Source organism: Apodemus sylvaticus, chromosome 13 (genome assembly GCF_947179515.1).
Source record: "Apodemus sylvaticus chromosome 13, mApoSyl1.1, whole genome shotgun sequence".
NCBI classification, from domain to species: Eukaryota; Metazoa; Chordata; class Mammalia; order Rodentia; family Muridae; genus Apodemus; species Apodemus sylvaticus.
In genome coordinates, this window is record NC_067484.1 from 18738172 (window position 1) to 18754146 (window position 15975).

The following is a 15975-nucleotide window of genomic DNA, read 5'->3' on the forward strand; positions in this document are numbered from 1 at the left end:
TAGGGTTGGTGAAGATCTTTTCCCAATTTGTTGGTTGCCCTTTTGTCCTTTTGACAGTGTCCTTGGCTTTACAGAAACTTTGTAATTTTATGAGGTCCCATTTGTCAATTCTTGATCTTAGAGCATAAGCTATTGGTGTTCTGTTCAGGAACTTTTCCCCTGTGCCCATGTCCTCAAGAGTCTTCCCCAGTTTCTTTTCTATTAGTTTCAGTGTGTCTGGCTTTATGTGGAGGTCCTTGATCCACTTGGAGTTGAGCTTAGTACAAGGAGATAAGAATGTATCAATTCACATTCTTCTGCATGGTGACCTCCAATTGAACCAGCACCATTTTGTTGAAAAGGCTATCTTTTTTCCACGGGATGTTTTCAGTTCCTTTGTCGAAGAACAAGTGACCATAGATGTGTGGGTTCATTTCTGGGTCTTCAATCCTATTCCATTGATCCACCTCCCTGTCACTGTACCAATACCATGCAATTTTTAACACTATTGCTCTGTAGTATTGCTTGAGGTCAGGATACTGCTTACCCCAGAAGTTCTTTTACTGTTGAGAACAGTTTTAGCTACCCTGGATTTTTTTGTTATTCCAGATGAATTTGAGAATTCATCTTTCTAACTCTATGAAGAACTGAGTTGGGATTTTGATGAGGATTGCATTGAGTCTGTATCTTGCTTTTGGCAAGATGGCCATTTTAACTATATTAATCCTGCCAATCCACGAGCATGGACGATTTTTCCATTTTCTGAGGTCTTCACTTTCCTTCTTCAGAGATCTGAAGTTCTTGTCATACAGATTTTTCACTTGCTTGGTTAGAGTCACACCAAGATACTTTATATTGTTTGTGGCTATTGTGAAGGGTGTTATTTCCCTAATTTCTTTCTCAGCCTGTTTATCCTTTGAGTATAGGAAGGCTAATGATTTGCGTGAGTTGATTTTATAACCAGCCACTTTGCTGAAGTTGTTTATCAGCTGTAGGAGTTCTCTGGTGGAGTTTTTTGGGTCACTTAAGTATACTATCATATCATCTGCAAATAGTGATACTTTGACTTCTTCCTTTCCAATTTGTATCCCTTTGACCTCCTTATGTTGTCTAATTGCTCTAGCTAGTACTTCAAGTACTATATTGAAAAGATATGGAGAGAGGGGGCAGCCTTGTCTAGTCCCTGATTTCAGTGGGATTGCTTCAAGTTTCCCTCCATTTGTTTTGATGTTGGCTACCAGTTTGCTGTATATTGCTTTTTATGTTTTGGTATGGGCCTTGAATTCCTATTCTTTGCAAGATTTTTAGCATGAAAGGATGCTGAATTTTGTCAAATGCTTTTTCAACATCTGATGAAATGACCATGTGGTTTTTTTCTTTGAGTTTATTTATGTAGTGGATTGCATTGATGGATTTCCGTATATTGAACCATCCCTGCATCCTTGGGATGAAGCCTACTTGATCATGGTGGATGATCATTTTGATGTGTTTTTGAATTTGGTGGGCAAGAATTTTATTGACTATTTTTGGATCGATGTTCATAAGGGAAATTGGTCTGAAGTTCTCTGTCTTTGTTGGATCTTTGTGTGATTTTGGTATAAGCATAATTGTGGCTTCATAGAATGAGTTGGGTAGTGTTCCATCTGTTTCTATTTTGTAGAACAGTTTGAAGAGAATTAGTGTTAGGGGATATGGGACTGTTTTAATGATCTATTTGATCCTGATTTAATTTTTGTATTTGGTATCTGTCTAGGAAATTATCAATTTCCTCCAGATTCTCCAGTTGTATTGAGTATAGGCTTTTGTAGTAGGATCTGGTGATTTTTTTGAATTTCCTCAGTTTCTGTTGTTATATCTCCCTTTTCATTTCTAATTTTGTTAATTTGGATACTGCCTCTGTGCCCTTTGGTTAGTCTGACTAAGGGTTTGTCTATCTTGGTGATTTTTCTCAAAGTACCAGCTCCTGGTTTTGTTGATTCTTTGTATGGTTCTCTTTGTTTCTACTTGATTGATTTCAGCCCTGAGTTTGATGATTTCCTGTCTTCTACTCCTCCTGGGTGAATTAGCTTCTTTTTGTTCCAGGGCTTTCAGGTGTGCCTTTAAGCTGCTAGTGTATACTCTCTCCGGTTTCTTTTTGGAAGCACTCAGGGCTATGAGTTTTCCTCTTAGCACTGCTTTCACTGTGTCCCATAGATTTGGGTATGCTGTGCCTTCATTTTCATTAAATTCTAAAAAGTATTTGATTTCTTTCTTTATTTCTTCTTTGGCCAAGGTATCATTGAATAGAGTATTGTTCAGCCTCCATGTGTATGTGGACTTTCTGTTGTTTTTCTTGCTATTGGAGACCACTCTTACTCCATAGTGATCTGATAGGAGGCATGGGATTAGTTCAATCTTTTTGTATTTGTTGAGGTCTGTCTTGTGACCAATTATATGGTCGATTTTGGAGAAGGTACCATGAGGTGCTGCGAAAAAGATATATTCTTTTGCTTTAGGATGAAATGTTTTATATATATATGTTAAATCCAATTGGTCCAAAGCTTCAATTAGTTTCACTGTGTCCCTGTTTAGTTTCTGTTTTCCTGATCGGTCCATTGAGGATACTGGAGTGTTGAAGTCCCCCACAATTATTGTGTTAGGTGCAATGTGTGCATTGAGCTTTAGTAAAGTTTATTTTACGAATGAGGGTACCTTGGAGCAAAGATGTTTAGAATTGAGAGTTCTTCTTGGTGGATTTTTCCTTTAACCAGCAAGAAGTGTCCTTCTGTGTCTCTTTTGATGGCTTTAGGTTGAAAGTCAATTTTATCTGCTATTAGAATGGCTACTCTGGCTTGTTTCTTGAGACCATTTGCTTGTAAAATTGTCTTCCAGCCTTTTACTCTAAGGTAGTGTTTGTCTTTGATACTGAGGTGTGTTTCCTGTATGCAGCAAAATGTAGGGTCCTGTTTACATATCCAGTCTGTTAGTCTATGTCTTTTTATTGGGGAATTGAGTCCACTGATGTTAAGAGATATTAAGGGATAGTGATTATTATTTCCTGCCATTTTTGATGTTATTTTTATATTTGAGTGATTATCTTCTTTTGGGTTTGATGGAAGAAGGTTACTATCTTGCTTTTTCCAGGGTGTAGTTTCCCTCCTTGTATTGGAGTTTTCCACCTATTATCCTTTGTAGGGTGAGTTTGTGGAAAGATATTGTATAAATTTGGTTTTGTCATGGAATATCCTGGTTTCTCCATCTATGGTGATTGAGAGTTTTTCTGGGTATAGTAGTTTTGGCTGACATTTGTGTTCTTTTAGAGTCTGCATGAGATCTGCCCAGGATCTTCTAGCTTTCATGGTCTCTGGTGAGAAGTCTGGCGTAATTCTGATAGGTCTTCTTTTATATGTTACTTGGCCTTTTTCTCTTACTGCCTTTAATATTCTTTCTTTGTTTAGTACATTTGGGGTTTTGATTATTATGTGACAGAAGGTATTTCTGTTCTGGTCCAGTCTGTTTGGAGTTCTGTAGGCTTCTCGTATACTCATGGGCATCTCTCTCTTTAGGTTAGGAAAGTTTTCTTCCATAATTTTGTTGAAGATATTTGCTGGCCCTTTAACTTGTAAATCTTCACTCTCATCTATACCTGTAATCCTTAGGTTTGGTCTTCTCATTGTGTCCTGGATTTCCTGGATATTTTACATTACAAGCTTTTTGCATTTTGCATTTTCTTTGACTGTTGAGTCAATGGTTTCTATGGTATCTTCAGCATCTGAGATTCTTTCTTCTATCTCTTGTATTCTGTTGTTGATATTTGCATCTATGGCCCCTGATTTCTCCCCAAGGTTTTCTATCTCCAAAGTTGTCTCCCTTTGTGATTTCTTAGTTGTTTCTACTTCTGTTTTTAGATCCTGGATGGTTTTGCTCACTTCCTTCACTTGTTTGTGTTTTCCTGTAATTCTTTAAGAAATTTTTGTGTTTCCTCTTTCATGACCTCTGCCTGTTGACTCAATTTCTCCTGCACTTCTTTAAGTGATTTTTTTGCATTTCCTCTTTATTGGCTTCTATCTTTTGACCCATATTCTCCTGAATTTTTTTAAATGATTTTTGTGTTTCCCTTGTAAGGGCTTCTAACTTTAGATCCATTTTCTCCTGTATTTCTTTAAGAAATTTATGTCCTTCTTGTGTTCCTCTAACAGCATCATGACCAGTGATTTTAAATCCAAATCTTGTTTTTCTGGTATGTTGGGGTATCCAGGACTTGCTGTTGTTGGATTCAGATTGGGTTCAGATGCTGCCATATTGCCTTGACTTCTGTTGGTAACATTCCTACATTTGCCTTTTACCACCTGGTTATCTCTGGCATTAGTTGGTCTTGTTGTCACTGGCTGGTGCTTGAACCTCCTGAGAACCTGTAAGGCTATTTCATCCCCACTTAATGACTGGGTTTCCCCTGGCACAGATTGCCGATGTGCTGCCCTCCTCTTGGGTGCCTTTGGAGCCCTGGTGGGTCTTTCCCCAAGCAATGCTATACTCGGGTTGTCTCTGCGAACTTGGTGCTGCCAGTCTGCTCCATCAGGGAGCAAAGATGGCAGATGCTGCGGGAACTTTTTCCAAGTGCTGATCACTCTGCAGGGCAAACAACCCCTGACAGGGTTGGCACACAGACAGCCCACAGAGCTGCCCAGGCCCTGGGTGCAGGCAAAAGCCTGACAGGCTGAGTCCCAAGCGATGTTAGCCTCAGGCTATGTCTGTATACCTGGCGCTGTCTGTTAGATCTCTCTGGTGTCTGGGACAGTGTATTTTTTTCAAATGAATGTTTTAAGAACCTTTGTAAGTGTTCAAGTTTGCTCTTGAGTCCTTTGCTCCATTAATCTGAGTGGTCATTTTGTGCTGCTTTGTGCCATGTCTCTGTGATGTAGAGATGTCCTGTGGTTCCTCCAACATCATGTCCTGTGATGCCTACACCCCTGTGCCCTGTGATGTCTACACCATCATGTCCTGTGATGCCTACCCACTGTGCCCTGTGATGTCTATACCATCGTGTCCTTTGATGCCTACACCACTGCTCTTTCTCTTTTGCATTCCTTGGGCAATTCTCTGCTTTCTAAGATTCCATCTGAAGAGTTTTCTCCTCTGTGTGTCAATGGAGAGTATCATTAGAATTTTAATGAGAATTTGCTTTGCATCTGTAGGTTTCTTTCAATAATTTAGCCATTCCACAATATTAATTCTACTAACCCATAAATATGGGGGATTTTTTTCATCTTCTATTGCTTTCTTCAATTTCTTAATCCACTGTTTCAAAGTTTTTGATGCAGAATTCACCAACTCCTGGTTAGTTTTCCTACTGGGTCATTTTAAAGTTATTGTGAATGAGATTAGCCCACAGTTTCTTTCTAAAAGCTACTGATGTCTGTGTGTTGGGTTTAGATCCTTTAGTTTTGTTAAAAGTATTTATCAGCCCCAGGAGATTCCTGGTATAATCTGTAAGGTGATGTCTTAAGTGTAGGATTGTGTCATCTTCTAATTGAGAGAATTTACTTCTTCCTTTCCTGTTTATACGCCTTCTATTTCTTTTCTTATATTATTGCTCTAGCTAAGGCTTAGAGCACTGTATTGAATAAAATTGGAGTGAGCAGACAATATCCACTCATTTCTTATTTTTAAGAATGCTGTTTTCCCCCATTTTGTATAATGCGGCCATACTTTTGATGTAAGCAGTGGTTACTGTACTGAAGTTTGTTTTTCTCTTCCTAGATTCTACAAAGCATTTATCTTAAAAAGATGTTGGATTTTGTCAAAGTCCTTTCCTGCAGCTATTAAAATTGCAATGTGATTTCTAACCTTAAATCTCTACATGATAGTGCCTGTACTTATTTTCATACGTTGAACTATCCTTGCACAGCTGTGATGAAGCCAAATCAGCACAGTGTGTGCTCTTTGCAATGTGTTCTGGATTCAGTTTGCAAGTACTTTATTGGTAGTTTTCATACACGTGTTCATCAGGGTATTGGTCACAGTGTTGTTGCTGTTGTTGTTGTCATCGTTGTTGTTGCATTATACAGTTTTGGTATGAGGGTAAGGCTAGCTTCATAAAGTGAGTTTGGTAATGTTCTTTTTCTTGACACTTTATGCAACATTTTGAGGAGCATAGGTGTTAGCTCATTTTATTTGATAGATAATTCAGTGGCAAATCTTTCTGGGTCTGTTACCTAACTCAGTATAACTTTTTCCAATTCCATCCATTTACTTGTACATTTCATAATTTAATTGTGTAACAGCTGAATAATATGTCATTATGTAGATGTACCGCATTTCCATTTCACCCATTGAGCAGTTGCTGGCCACCCAAGCTGATCTTACTTCCTAGCAGTTGTGAGAAGAGCAGCACCTCACATGGATGAGCAAGTATCTCTAGAGCAGGACACAGGGTCTTTGCGCGCATTTTCATAAGTTACAGAGCTTGGTCGTATGGGAGGTCTCTATCCAGCTGATTTCCATACTGTCTATGCCATTGTGACACCTACCAAGCATGACCATGGGTTTTCCTTTCCCCACATCTTTGCTAGCATTTACTGTCATTTGTTTCCTTAATCTTGGTAGTTCTCACTGTGGGTAAGATGAAACCTCAAAACCATTTTAATTGCAATTCTTTGGTGGATAAAAATATTGAGCACTTTTTAAAATATATATATCTTAGCCTTTTGTATTTCTTCTCTGGAGAACTCTCTGATCAGATTTAAACACCCTCCCCCTTTCTTTTAGAGTAACAAGATTTTATTAAGCTATAAAATGTATTCTTATATAGATAGATTTTTTAAAAGGATGTCCTGACAAACCACATTCTAAATATATATCTACATACAATATTTTTATATAATTGGTAACATAAAATTCATGACTTCATCAAAATATTCTTAATGTGAAACTTTTAAAAGTACCGTTTTTTGTATTAAGGATGATATGTATGTGTATATGAGATATACATGCATACATTTACACATATGTCCAAACATACACATGCATGTATGTGTGTATAATGTTTACTAGGACCTCTTTGAAGACTCTAGCAAGCCCAGGCATGTAAGACCTTTTTGTTGTAATGTTTCCTTGATGTTTTGTGGTTTTAGTTCTTTGTATAGTCTAGATATTTAATCCTCTATCAGATGTAGAGCTGGCAATGAATTTCTTCCACTCTGTGGACTTCTTTTTCACTAGACTGTTTCTTAGGCTATACAGAAGCTTTTATACTCATGAGGCCCATTTGTCAATATTTTTCCTAAATCTATTTCAAATAGATTTTTTTTCATACAATGAATCCTGATTATAGTCTTTTCTTCCCCTACTTCTCCAAGTTCCTCCCCTCCTCCCCTCCTCCCCTCCTCCCCTCCTCCCCTCCTATCCAGATCTACAGGCATCTAAGGAATAATATTGCAATACAATACAGTACAATACAGAATAGTACAGTGTGGTGTGATACAATACAGTAAAGTACAGTGCAATATAATAAAATACAACACAAAATAGTACAGTACAGTAGGATGCAATGTTATACAATACAGAAAGAAAAATAATAAATTGGAATAGGCAAATGACCAAACAAGAAAAAGAATACCATATGCAAATATAGATGCAGAGACACAGGAACCCCACTATTTATGCTAGTTCCTAAGAAAAAGACTTATTCAGAAGGCCCAAACCTAGGGTTAAGGTTAAGGGGTTAGGATTAGGGCTTAGGGTTAGGGTTAGGGTTAGGACTAGAGGTTAGGGTTTGAGTTAAGATTAGGGGTTGGGGTTGGGGTTGGGGTTTGGGTTAGGGTTGAGATTAGTGGTTAGGGTTTAGAATTACAGGTTAATGGTTAGGGTTATGGTTAGGGTTGGTGTTAGAGTTAGGGGTTTTGGTTAGGGTTATAGCTATGATTAGGGTTGTGGTTTGAGTTAGGGGTTTTGGTTAGGGTTAGGGTTAGGGCTGTGGTTAGGTGACTCTTGATGGATGTCCTAATCCAACTCTTATTACAGGTCTGTGTCAGTTTTTATGTCCTCTCGATTTAATTTTAGTAAGTTGTGTATATAGGAACATATCAACTCCTTTTATATTTTCCATACCTTTTTTTAAATATTAAAATGTTTCCCAACTATATCTCTGCTATTACAGAGCCTCCCCTCCCTTTCTGAGTTGGGATAGCTGGGGGGTGATCCATCTTGTTTTTTTCAAGAACAGACTCTTTGGTTGAGTCTATGATTTTTGTTCTTAGTTCCCATTTCACCAGTCTCTGCACTGATATTTAATATTTCTTGTCATCTTCTGGCCTGAGGTTTGACCATCTCTTGTTGTTCGGAAGCCCTGAGCTGCATCATTGGGCTTCTTACTTCTGACTCTTTTAATGCAAGCATCAGGGCCATAGAGTTTAGTGTAAGCCTCATGGACATAGAGTTTAGTGTAAGCCTCATGGCCATAGAGTTTAGTGTAAGCCTCATGGCCATAGAGTTTAGTGTAAGCCTCATGGCCGTAGAGTTTAGTGTAAGCCTCATGGACATAGAGTTTCCTCTTAGAACTACCACCTCAGCAGCACTGCACGAGTTCTGAGCAGTTCTTCCTTCATTTTCATTTGATGCTAGGGTTTTTTTAAAAAATTCTTCCCTAGTTTCTTCAGTGACTCACTGTTCATTAATTTACACTTCAGTCACACAGGCTGGTGCTGAGCCTGTGTGCTACAACTGTTATAACATTTGTCAGATCTATCCTTATTTTACAAGTGTCCCTTGTTTCTTTACCTCTGCTAAGTATTTGTGCAATTTCTTTTTTAAAATATTTTATTTTAAATAGTAATTTATTTTATTTATAATAATTATTAAAATAAATAATTTAATAATTATTTTATTTATAGTAATTTTATTTACTTTAATAATCTGTGTATATGCATGAACACACACACACATGCTCATGCACACCAGCGCTCACAAGACCTGATTCATTGGATCTCACAGAGCTGGAGTTACAGGAGGTTATGAGCCACCCAATGTGGGTCCTGGGACTCAAACTTGGGTCCCATAGAAGACTATGTGCTCTTAACCATTGAGTTCTCTCTACCCCCCAGTGTATAATTTCTGTGGCATCTTTCTGTTGATTCATTTTATTCTACTGTGATCTGTTAAATTGAAAAAATCATTTCAACTCTTAAATTTCTTATGACTTAATTTGTGACCTAGGAATTTCCATAGCACCCAGCCTCATGAGTATTCTATAGCTGCTATACAGTGAGGTGTATTTCTTGGGACACTAAAATAATATTTTTTAGAGATGATAAAGTAAAACTACAATGAAAAGTAGAGTAAAGAGCCAGGTGATGCAGAGGAGGTGAGAAGGGAAAACGAAATTAAAAATGAGGAGTCTGGATGACTTTTTTTTTTGCTATGTTCTTGAAAATTAGAGACTGCTGTACGCATGCACAGGGTGGAAGAGACAGTTGAGTTTCACCACTCTTTCCTTCCTTGTGATTTATGCTGGTGCTGAGCCTGTGTGCTACAAATGATATAACATCTGCCACATCTTGTCCTTGTTTTACAAGTATCCCTTGTTTCTGTACCTCTGCTGTTTGTAGTCTGTGGATTATACAAGCTCTTCTCAACTTCTGAGAGTCCCCAGTTCATAACCACTGGAGTAGCTAATATTCTAGCTGGAGGATGTCTCCATGTATTTTGAAGGTTTGAAGCAACCGCAGTCTTAGTATCTAGAAGCAGACCCTCTGGTTTACCTTTAAAACCCACTAAGCAGTCACCATCTCACTAGTGAGGTGAAAACACAGAATGCAAACACTGCTCTGAGGCAGTAAGCCACACAACGGACCGGTGGCACCTGCCAACCTGAGACTCAAAGACCAGAATGATCTCAGTCAACTAAGTCTGCTCGCTTCAGACAGTGTGGTTGGAGGACCCTTTCCGTAAACACACCTCTGCCTTCGGAGAGTCCCGTTGACTATCCTGTTGGCTTGTGTCACCCTCCTCCCATTACACAACTGTCTCGTGGGGCTGGGGCTAGGACAGATTCCGTTCTGACTCTCTAACTTATGATCTTTTTTTGTTTTGTTTTGTTTTGTTGTTGTTTTTGTCTATAAACCCCTAGGTCATTCTGTTGTAAACAATGGGTTTCTTCTCAAGATGGCACCCGGCATAGGCCCCTGAGGGTCACTTCTCTACTGCTGGGCCTCTCCTGCCCGAGAGGTCATTGTCAGAAAGAACCACTTAACCTTGGCTATCCTGACACTCCTTTTATTTCTGAAGCACTTCCTCTCTTTCTCTTTGGGCATATTTTCTTTTCTGCTCACCCTGATACTTTGCTTTCACCAGACCGCATACAGGTTGCTTCTAGTCTGCCATCTTACCTGGGGTCTCACTTTTTAATCTATTATTAAAGGAATCATTACACAGATTCTAGCATTCTGAGAGGAAAGAGTTCAACTATCAAAGGTTAATGCAAAATAACTTCTTCCCCAACCCAGGTCGGCCATCGCCTCCGGACTCCATGGCTATAATGGGATGCTGGTGGGACTGCTGATGGCTGTCTTCTCAGAGAAGCTGGACTACTACTGGTGGCTTCTGTTTCCTGTGACCTTCACATCCATGGCCTGGTGAGGAACCTCTCTGTTTCTGCTCACCGAGATGCTCCTTGGGTTGGGATGAGACATGCACACTTGTGTAGCCCAGTGTCTCCATAAACATGATTTTGTCAAGCAAGACACCATGAAAATCCATAAGTTCATAACTTTAGAAGCAATACAGCAGGGTTAAGTGAAGATATGGATTACCAGAGATCTATTTAAGCAGGAAAAAATCACTTGTCTTATTGAGTTGATAATCTTCCTTCATAAGTAATAAAGGCTGACATTTATTGACTAGTTTGTAAGTACCAGGCACATTGCTAAGTGAGGTATGATAACCAGTTTTATTCTCAGTTTGCAGATTAAAAGACTAAGGCATAGAGAAGGCATGTTCCAGTTCATACATTCAGAGTTTTTGAGGCTGGTTTTCTGATTCTAGAATCTGCATTATTAAACTCCAGGCTACATGGGAATTGCCCACTGCCTTGACTAACTAAGCCTTCTAATCTGAAAAGGCACACAATAGAGTCACAAGGCTTTCTTGGATGTGGAGCTTTGTATGTAAAACACAGCCTTTGAACTACAGCTGTCCATTGAGAGCTTCCTCAAGAGGAAAGAGAGGAACAAATATCAATTGAATACAGAGTGCACTTAGCCATTTGCACATATGATCTTAGCTTTGTTTGAATTTAAAGCAGGTCAGAAAGTGTCCAAAACACCTAAGAGTATGCCTACTATTTTATGAAGCTATGTCCTCCCAACATTTCTACCACCGTGCTCTCAACTCCTCTCAGACATGGTGATTCATTCCTGTTCTCAGCAAAAAATCAGACATAGTGATTATTTTTAACATCTCCAAGAAGTAAATGTCTTTCTTAGGTTTCAAAGTCTGGAGTTCCTAAAATCAGTTAGTTCAATTTAGCTTAAGTACTGTTTCATTGCGCCTTTGTGGTGCTTGCAAATAAATTACTGCATTAGGCATTCCGGGCAATTTATTTTTCTTCTTGGGGGTTTCTATCTTCTTTGATGCATTGGGACAAAAAATAAAATGGTCATTTCTGTGGGGGATTTCCTTAATGCTCCCCACATGCCCCCCAGGGAGGAACAGAGCTCACCCTCATTTGCATTTGTTGTTATATAACTACATAGATTTAATCCCTCCACACGGCCTCTCTGCCATATGGCACTGGATGGAAATTTAGAATTCAATAACTCCAACCCCATTTCTCAACTTAAAAGGCAGAAAACACTGGGTCCTGCTCTGGGTGGAATTCTGTACTGCCTCTACTCTGGTGCATTCATTAATCCATCCATACAGCCCTTGAAACTCAGTCTTTTAGCCTGGGGATTATACTACTATTTTCAAGATTCTTCCAATAGACAAGAGTTTGCGTGCCTGAGACTAGTCACCGAGCACAGGGATTATTGATAAGTGTGGCTAAGGAGAAACTGCTGTTCTCTTGAGTTTATGGGGTTTTTTTTATTAACTAGTTTATAGGAGGTAAACTTATAAACTACTAAATAAAAGTTCTTTCAAGATGTGTTTAATGCTTTGGGAAACATGAGAGTATCTCTAAACATGGATGGTCATGGATGGCCATTGCAGGTGGGGAATTTGACACATGACAGGAAGTCATGCGCCATCTAACTGCCAGGGTGAAGGATGCCTCAGGTAGAAGACTCCAAATAGAGGATGGGATGGATCCAAGAAATGGAAGCAGAAGCAGAGAAGCTGAGACCCGGAGAATGACAAAGATGTAGCAGGCAGTGAAAGTAGATGAGATTCCCTACACCATATGTACTCTATAAATATTTTGGGTTTTATTACATCTGTAGTTAAAATGGAACACGGTTGCAAGGTTTAGATTAGAGCAATGATGTAAACTCAAAACCAAGTAAACATCACAGCCCACAAAGTGGAGAATGGGTTTAGATGGAGCAAGACTGGGTACAGTGTCCTAAGATTTGTGAAAAAGAACGGCAGAGACAGGAGCTCCTGGACATGGGTGAATGTCTCCAGAAGACACTAAGCTTGGGGGTTTGTTTAAGGGAGATGAAGGCTGGGACAAGAAGCAGGGTATTCAATACACCGCTGTAGCTTGCCTGGGTGTGTGGACTTTGTAGCAATCTATGCACAAAGCAAGGAGCCCAAAGCAAACAAAACCTCTGTCTGCACAGTGCGTGTTAGACCTCCACGCACAGCTGTTGAGACTGGCAGCTGGGCATAGAGATCTAGAAGAATAATGGAGTCAAATCTGAAAGGCAGAAGCATAGAGAAGGTGTTTCATCTAGGGGACTAAAGAATATTACCCAAAGCAGAACACTGAAGAGAGATAGGATCCAAGTCCAAACCGAGGAATCTTCCAATAACTAGATATCTGGCAAGAAAAAAAAAAGGATAATGTCATGGCGAGGAACTTGAGAGTAATCTAAGAAACTTCCATGTCCTGGTAGCCCACACAGAGAGTATTTCCATACAGCGCCAGATTCCAATTTTAATTTAAGAGAAAGGGAGTGCCTGGGAACTAGCCAAGTGAGATGTCATTCAGTGAATTTGACAAGAGCCATTTCTGTGCTGTAATTGAGAACACATACCTGACCAGATGGGGTTCAGGAATGATGGAGCAAAACGGTCGGGATAACAGATCCAAGGAGGGCCACTGTGAAAGAGCAGACGTGGGAAAGCAGTGCATGCCAAGGGAAACAGAGAATATTTGAAATTAGACACGACAAAGTATACCACGGCCTGGCAAGGGTGACCTGAAGGGAAAAGAGATGTACGCTACAAAGATTATTGTAAGAGTAAAGCCCTTGAGAAGAATCCAAACCTAAGAACAGGAGGAGACTTTACTGTGATCAAGGAGTGGGGGACACTTTCATCAAGTGTGGGAGGCAGAGAGGCAGTGTGGACACAAAGCTGGCAGGGTGTGGGTTTTTACAGTCTAGAAAATGAAACATATCTCATCACCCCACTTTTTTATGAAGTAAATAAAACCTTGTGGTTGACCCAGACAGAAAGGGATGCAGACAGAAGGAATCGAAGAGAAAAGCAAGCATGAACTAGCTTGCCATGTGTTAAACTCGGGCGGGCTTGTATGCCCACGTGAGGTCCGTGGCCCCTAATTAAAGACAGGCTGTGCAACCAGGTCGTGGAGTTTTCCACCTCTGAGGGTGAGAGGTGGGGGGAGGTATCTGGAGTGGCTGGTCCCTTCTTCTGGTAGAAGATGTAGCTGAAAGAAATGTATTTCTTAACATTGTTCACTTAGCCTATAAGTTACAGGAGCTTGGATTTGTATTCAGCTCCATCTGTGTCCAAAATCCGTGTTCTTTCCAAAAACTAGGCCAGAGACCAAGGAGGTAGACTGTGCAAACAACTGAGTATTTTCTTTTATCTGGAAGACCCCAGATTAGATCCAGAAAGGCCAACTTTGTTCATTACCTACTTGCTATAGTATCACCTGTCTAGAAAGTCAGACCCTACAAATGCTGTCCCAGCCCCAGGCCACAGCTGGGACACATCTGAAGGAATCAAAGGCAATGATGACATTTTATAAGGCTAGTGTTCTGTTTGGTTTTCTCTGTTAAATGGGGGAAAAAGAAGCATTTAAACTATTTCACAAGGTGTTCCATTTAAATTATTGTGTTTTTAATTTGCTTTCTCAAACTGAGAATTTCTCAATCCCAGATCAGTGATCCACTAGAATCCCAAGGGAAGCAAGAGGGCCAGGGATAGTAGATATTCCTGTAGCCAGAGATAAAGCTTGAAGATACTCACTGTGATTAATTTTTTGTGTCTTCTTGCTACAGTCCAGTCATTTCTAGTGCCTTGAGTACCATCTTCACCAAGTGGGACCTGCCAGTCTTCACACTGCCCTTCAACATCGCCTTAACACTGTACCTAGCAGCTACGGGCCACTACAACCTTTTCTTCCCCACAACGCTTGTCGAGCCTGTGTCTTCAGTTCCCAATATCACCTGGACAGAGATTGAAATGCCTTTGGTAAGTTACCCAGTGGCAATGAGTCGAGAACTCTGGACTCTACTGTGGACCCTTTAATTCACCAGCTTATAGATTTATCAGGTTCTGTCCTTCAGCAGAAATCAGATGAGGCTGGTCATGGCAGCGTACACTGGCATTCAGCATACTCTGAACTATGGCATTCAGAGGAGGTATATGCAGGTGGAAATCTGTAAGTTCAAGGCCAGCCTGGTCTCCATAGGAATCTCCAGGCCAGCCAGGGATATATAATGAGAACCTGTCTCAATTTAAAAGAAAGAAGTGGAGGCAAAGGGGCCAAATGATGGCCTCCACACAGACGAGAAAGTCTTGAAGCCACATCCATACATTCAACAAGTCTCTACTAGATAGCTATCACATTCTTGAAACTTTCAGACACCAGCAATATACCTGAAAGAGGCCAATCATGGAACCTACATTCTGCACAGGAGCAGAGTCAACCCACAGTGAACAATGAGTGTGAAGTCGGTAGCTGCCGTTGAATGAAAAGATTAGATGAGATGGACCATTGGATAAGTTAGTAAGAGACTAATCAATGCTTTAAAGTAGTGTTGAACTGGGTATTATCTAGAGAAGACAGGGTACATTTTTTCTTACATACTCTCTATCACTAGTTCTCAAGCAGGGGGTAGTTTTACTCCTTGGAAACTTCAGCCGATGTCTGGAAATATTTTTTATTGTCAAGCATGACCAGTGGTGAGGATCCGGCTCTATTGGTCTGGTACATGCCTAGAATAGAAGAAGTCTGGGATTGGATCCCCAGCACCATATACACCAAGTGTAGAGGCATATGGCTGTAATCTGACACAGGGAAGATGGGAACAATATGACCAGCTAATCCTTATCTACGTATCAACTTTGAGGCCAGCAGGGGCTATGTGTCTAAAAACAGAAGAAGAAAGATAGAAAGGACTTGGAAAAGGGAGTAAAAAGGAAAAAAAACAGCTTAAGAATAATTAATTATTGGACCAGGAAGGTGGCTTAACGGGTAAAAATGTTTGCCACGCATGTCAGATAAGCTGAAGTCACCTGAGTTCAACCCTCAGAATGTATATTGGGAGGAAATAACCAACTCCCAAGGTTTTCCTCTGACCTCCACACATGTGCCCACAGGTACCCACCCTCATACCCACCATGCACATGTACACACATGTACACACACACATACACACACACACAGACATGCAAATGTGTGCACAAAGATATTAATAGAATAGAGTGTTAGTACCTAGTGATTAAAATCCAGGGATACTGTTAAATATCCTACAAAGCACAAAAACAACTCTCTTTGCCCAGCAAAGAATTATGTAATTGAGATGTCAGAGTTGAGGAATTCCACTTATAACCTGCTTACAAATGCGCATGCCTATTTACTCTCTCGATCTCTAGACATTAAGG

At 40.0% G+C, this 15975-nt stretch overlaps 1 protein-coding gene across 1 annotated transcript in view; it reads left to right on the forward strand.

The window, feature by feature from the left end:
* The window catches only part of Slc14a2 (solute carrier family 14 member 2), a 75376-nt gene that overhangs the window by 8743 nt on the left and 50658 nt on the right, over positions 1–15975 (forward strand). The window contains exons 4-5 of the mRNA XM_052155937.1: positions 10461–10589; positions 14367–14559. Of these exons, the coding sequence (XP_052011897.1) occupies positions 10461–10589; positions 14367–14559 (322 nt within the window). The remainder of the gene's footprint in view (positions 1–10460; positions 10590–14366; positions 14560–15975) is intronic.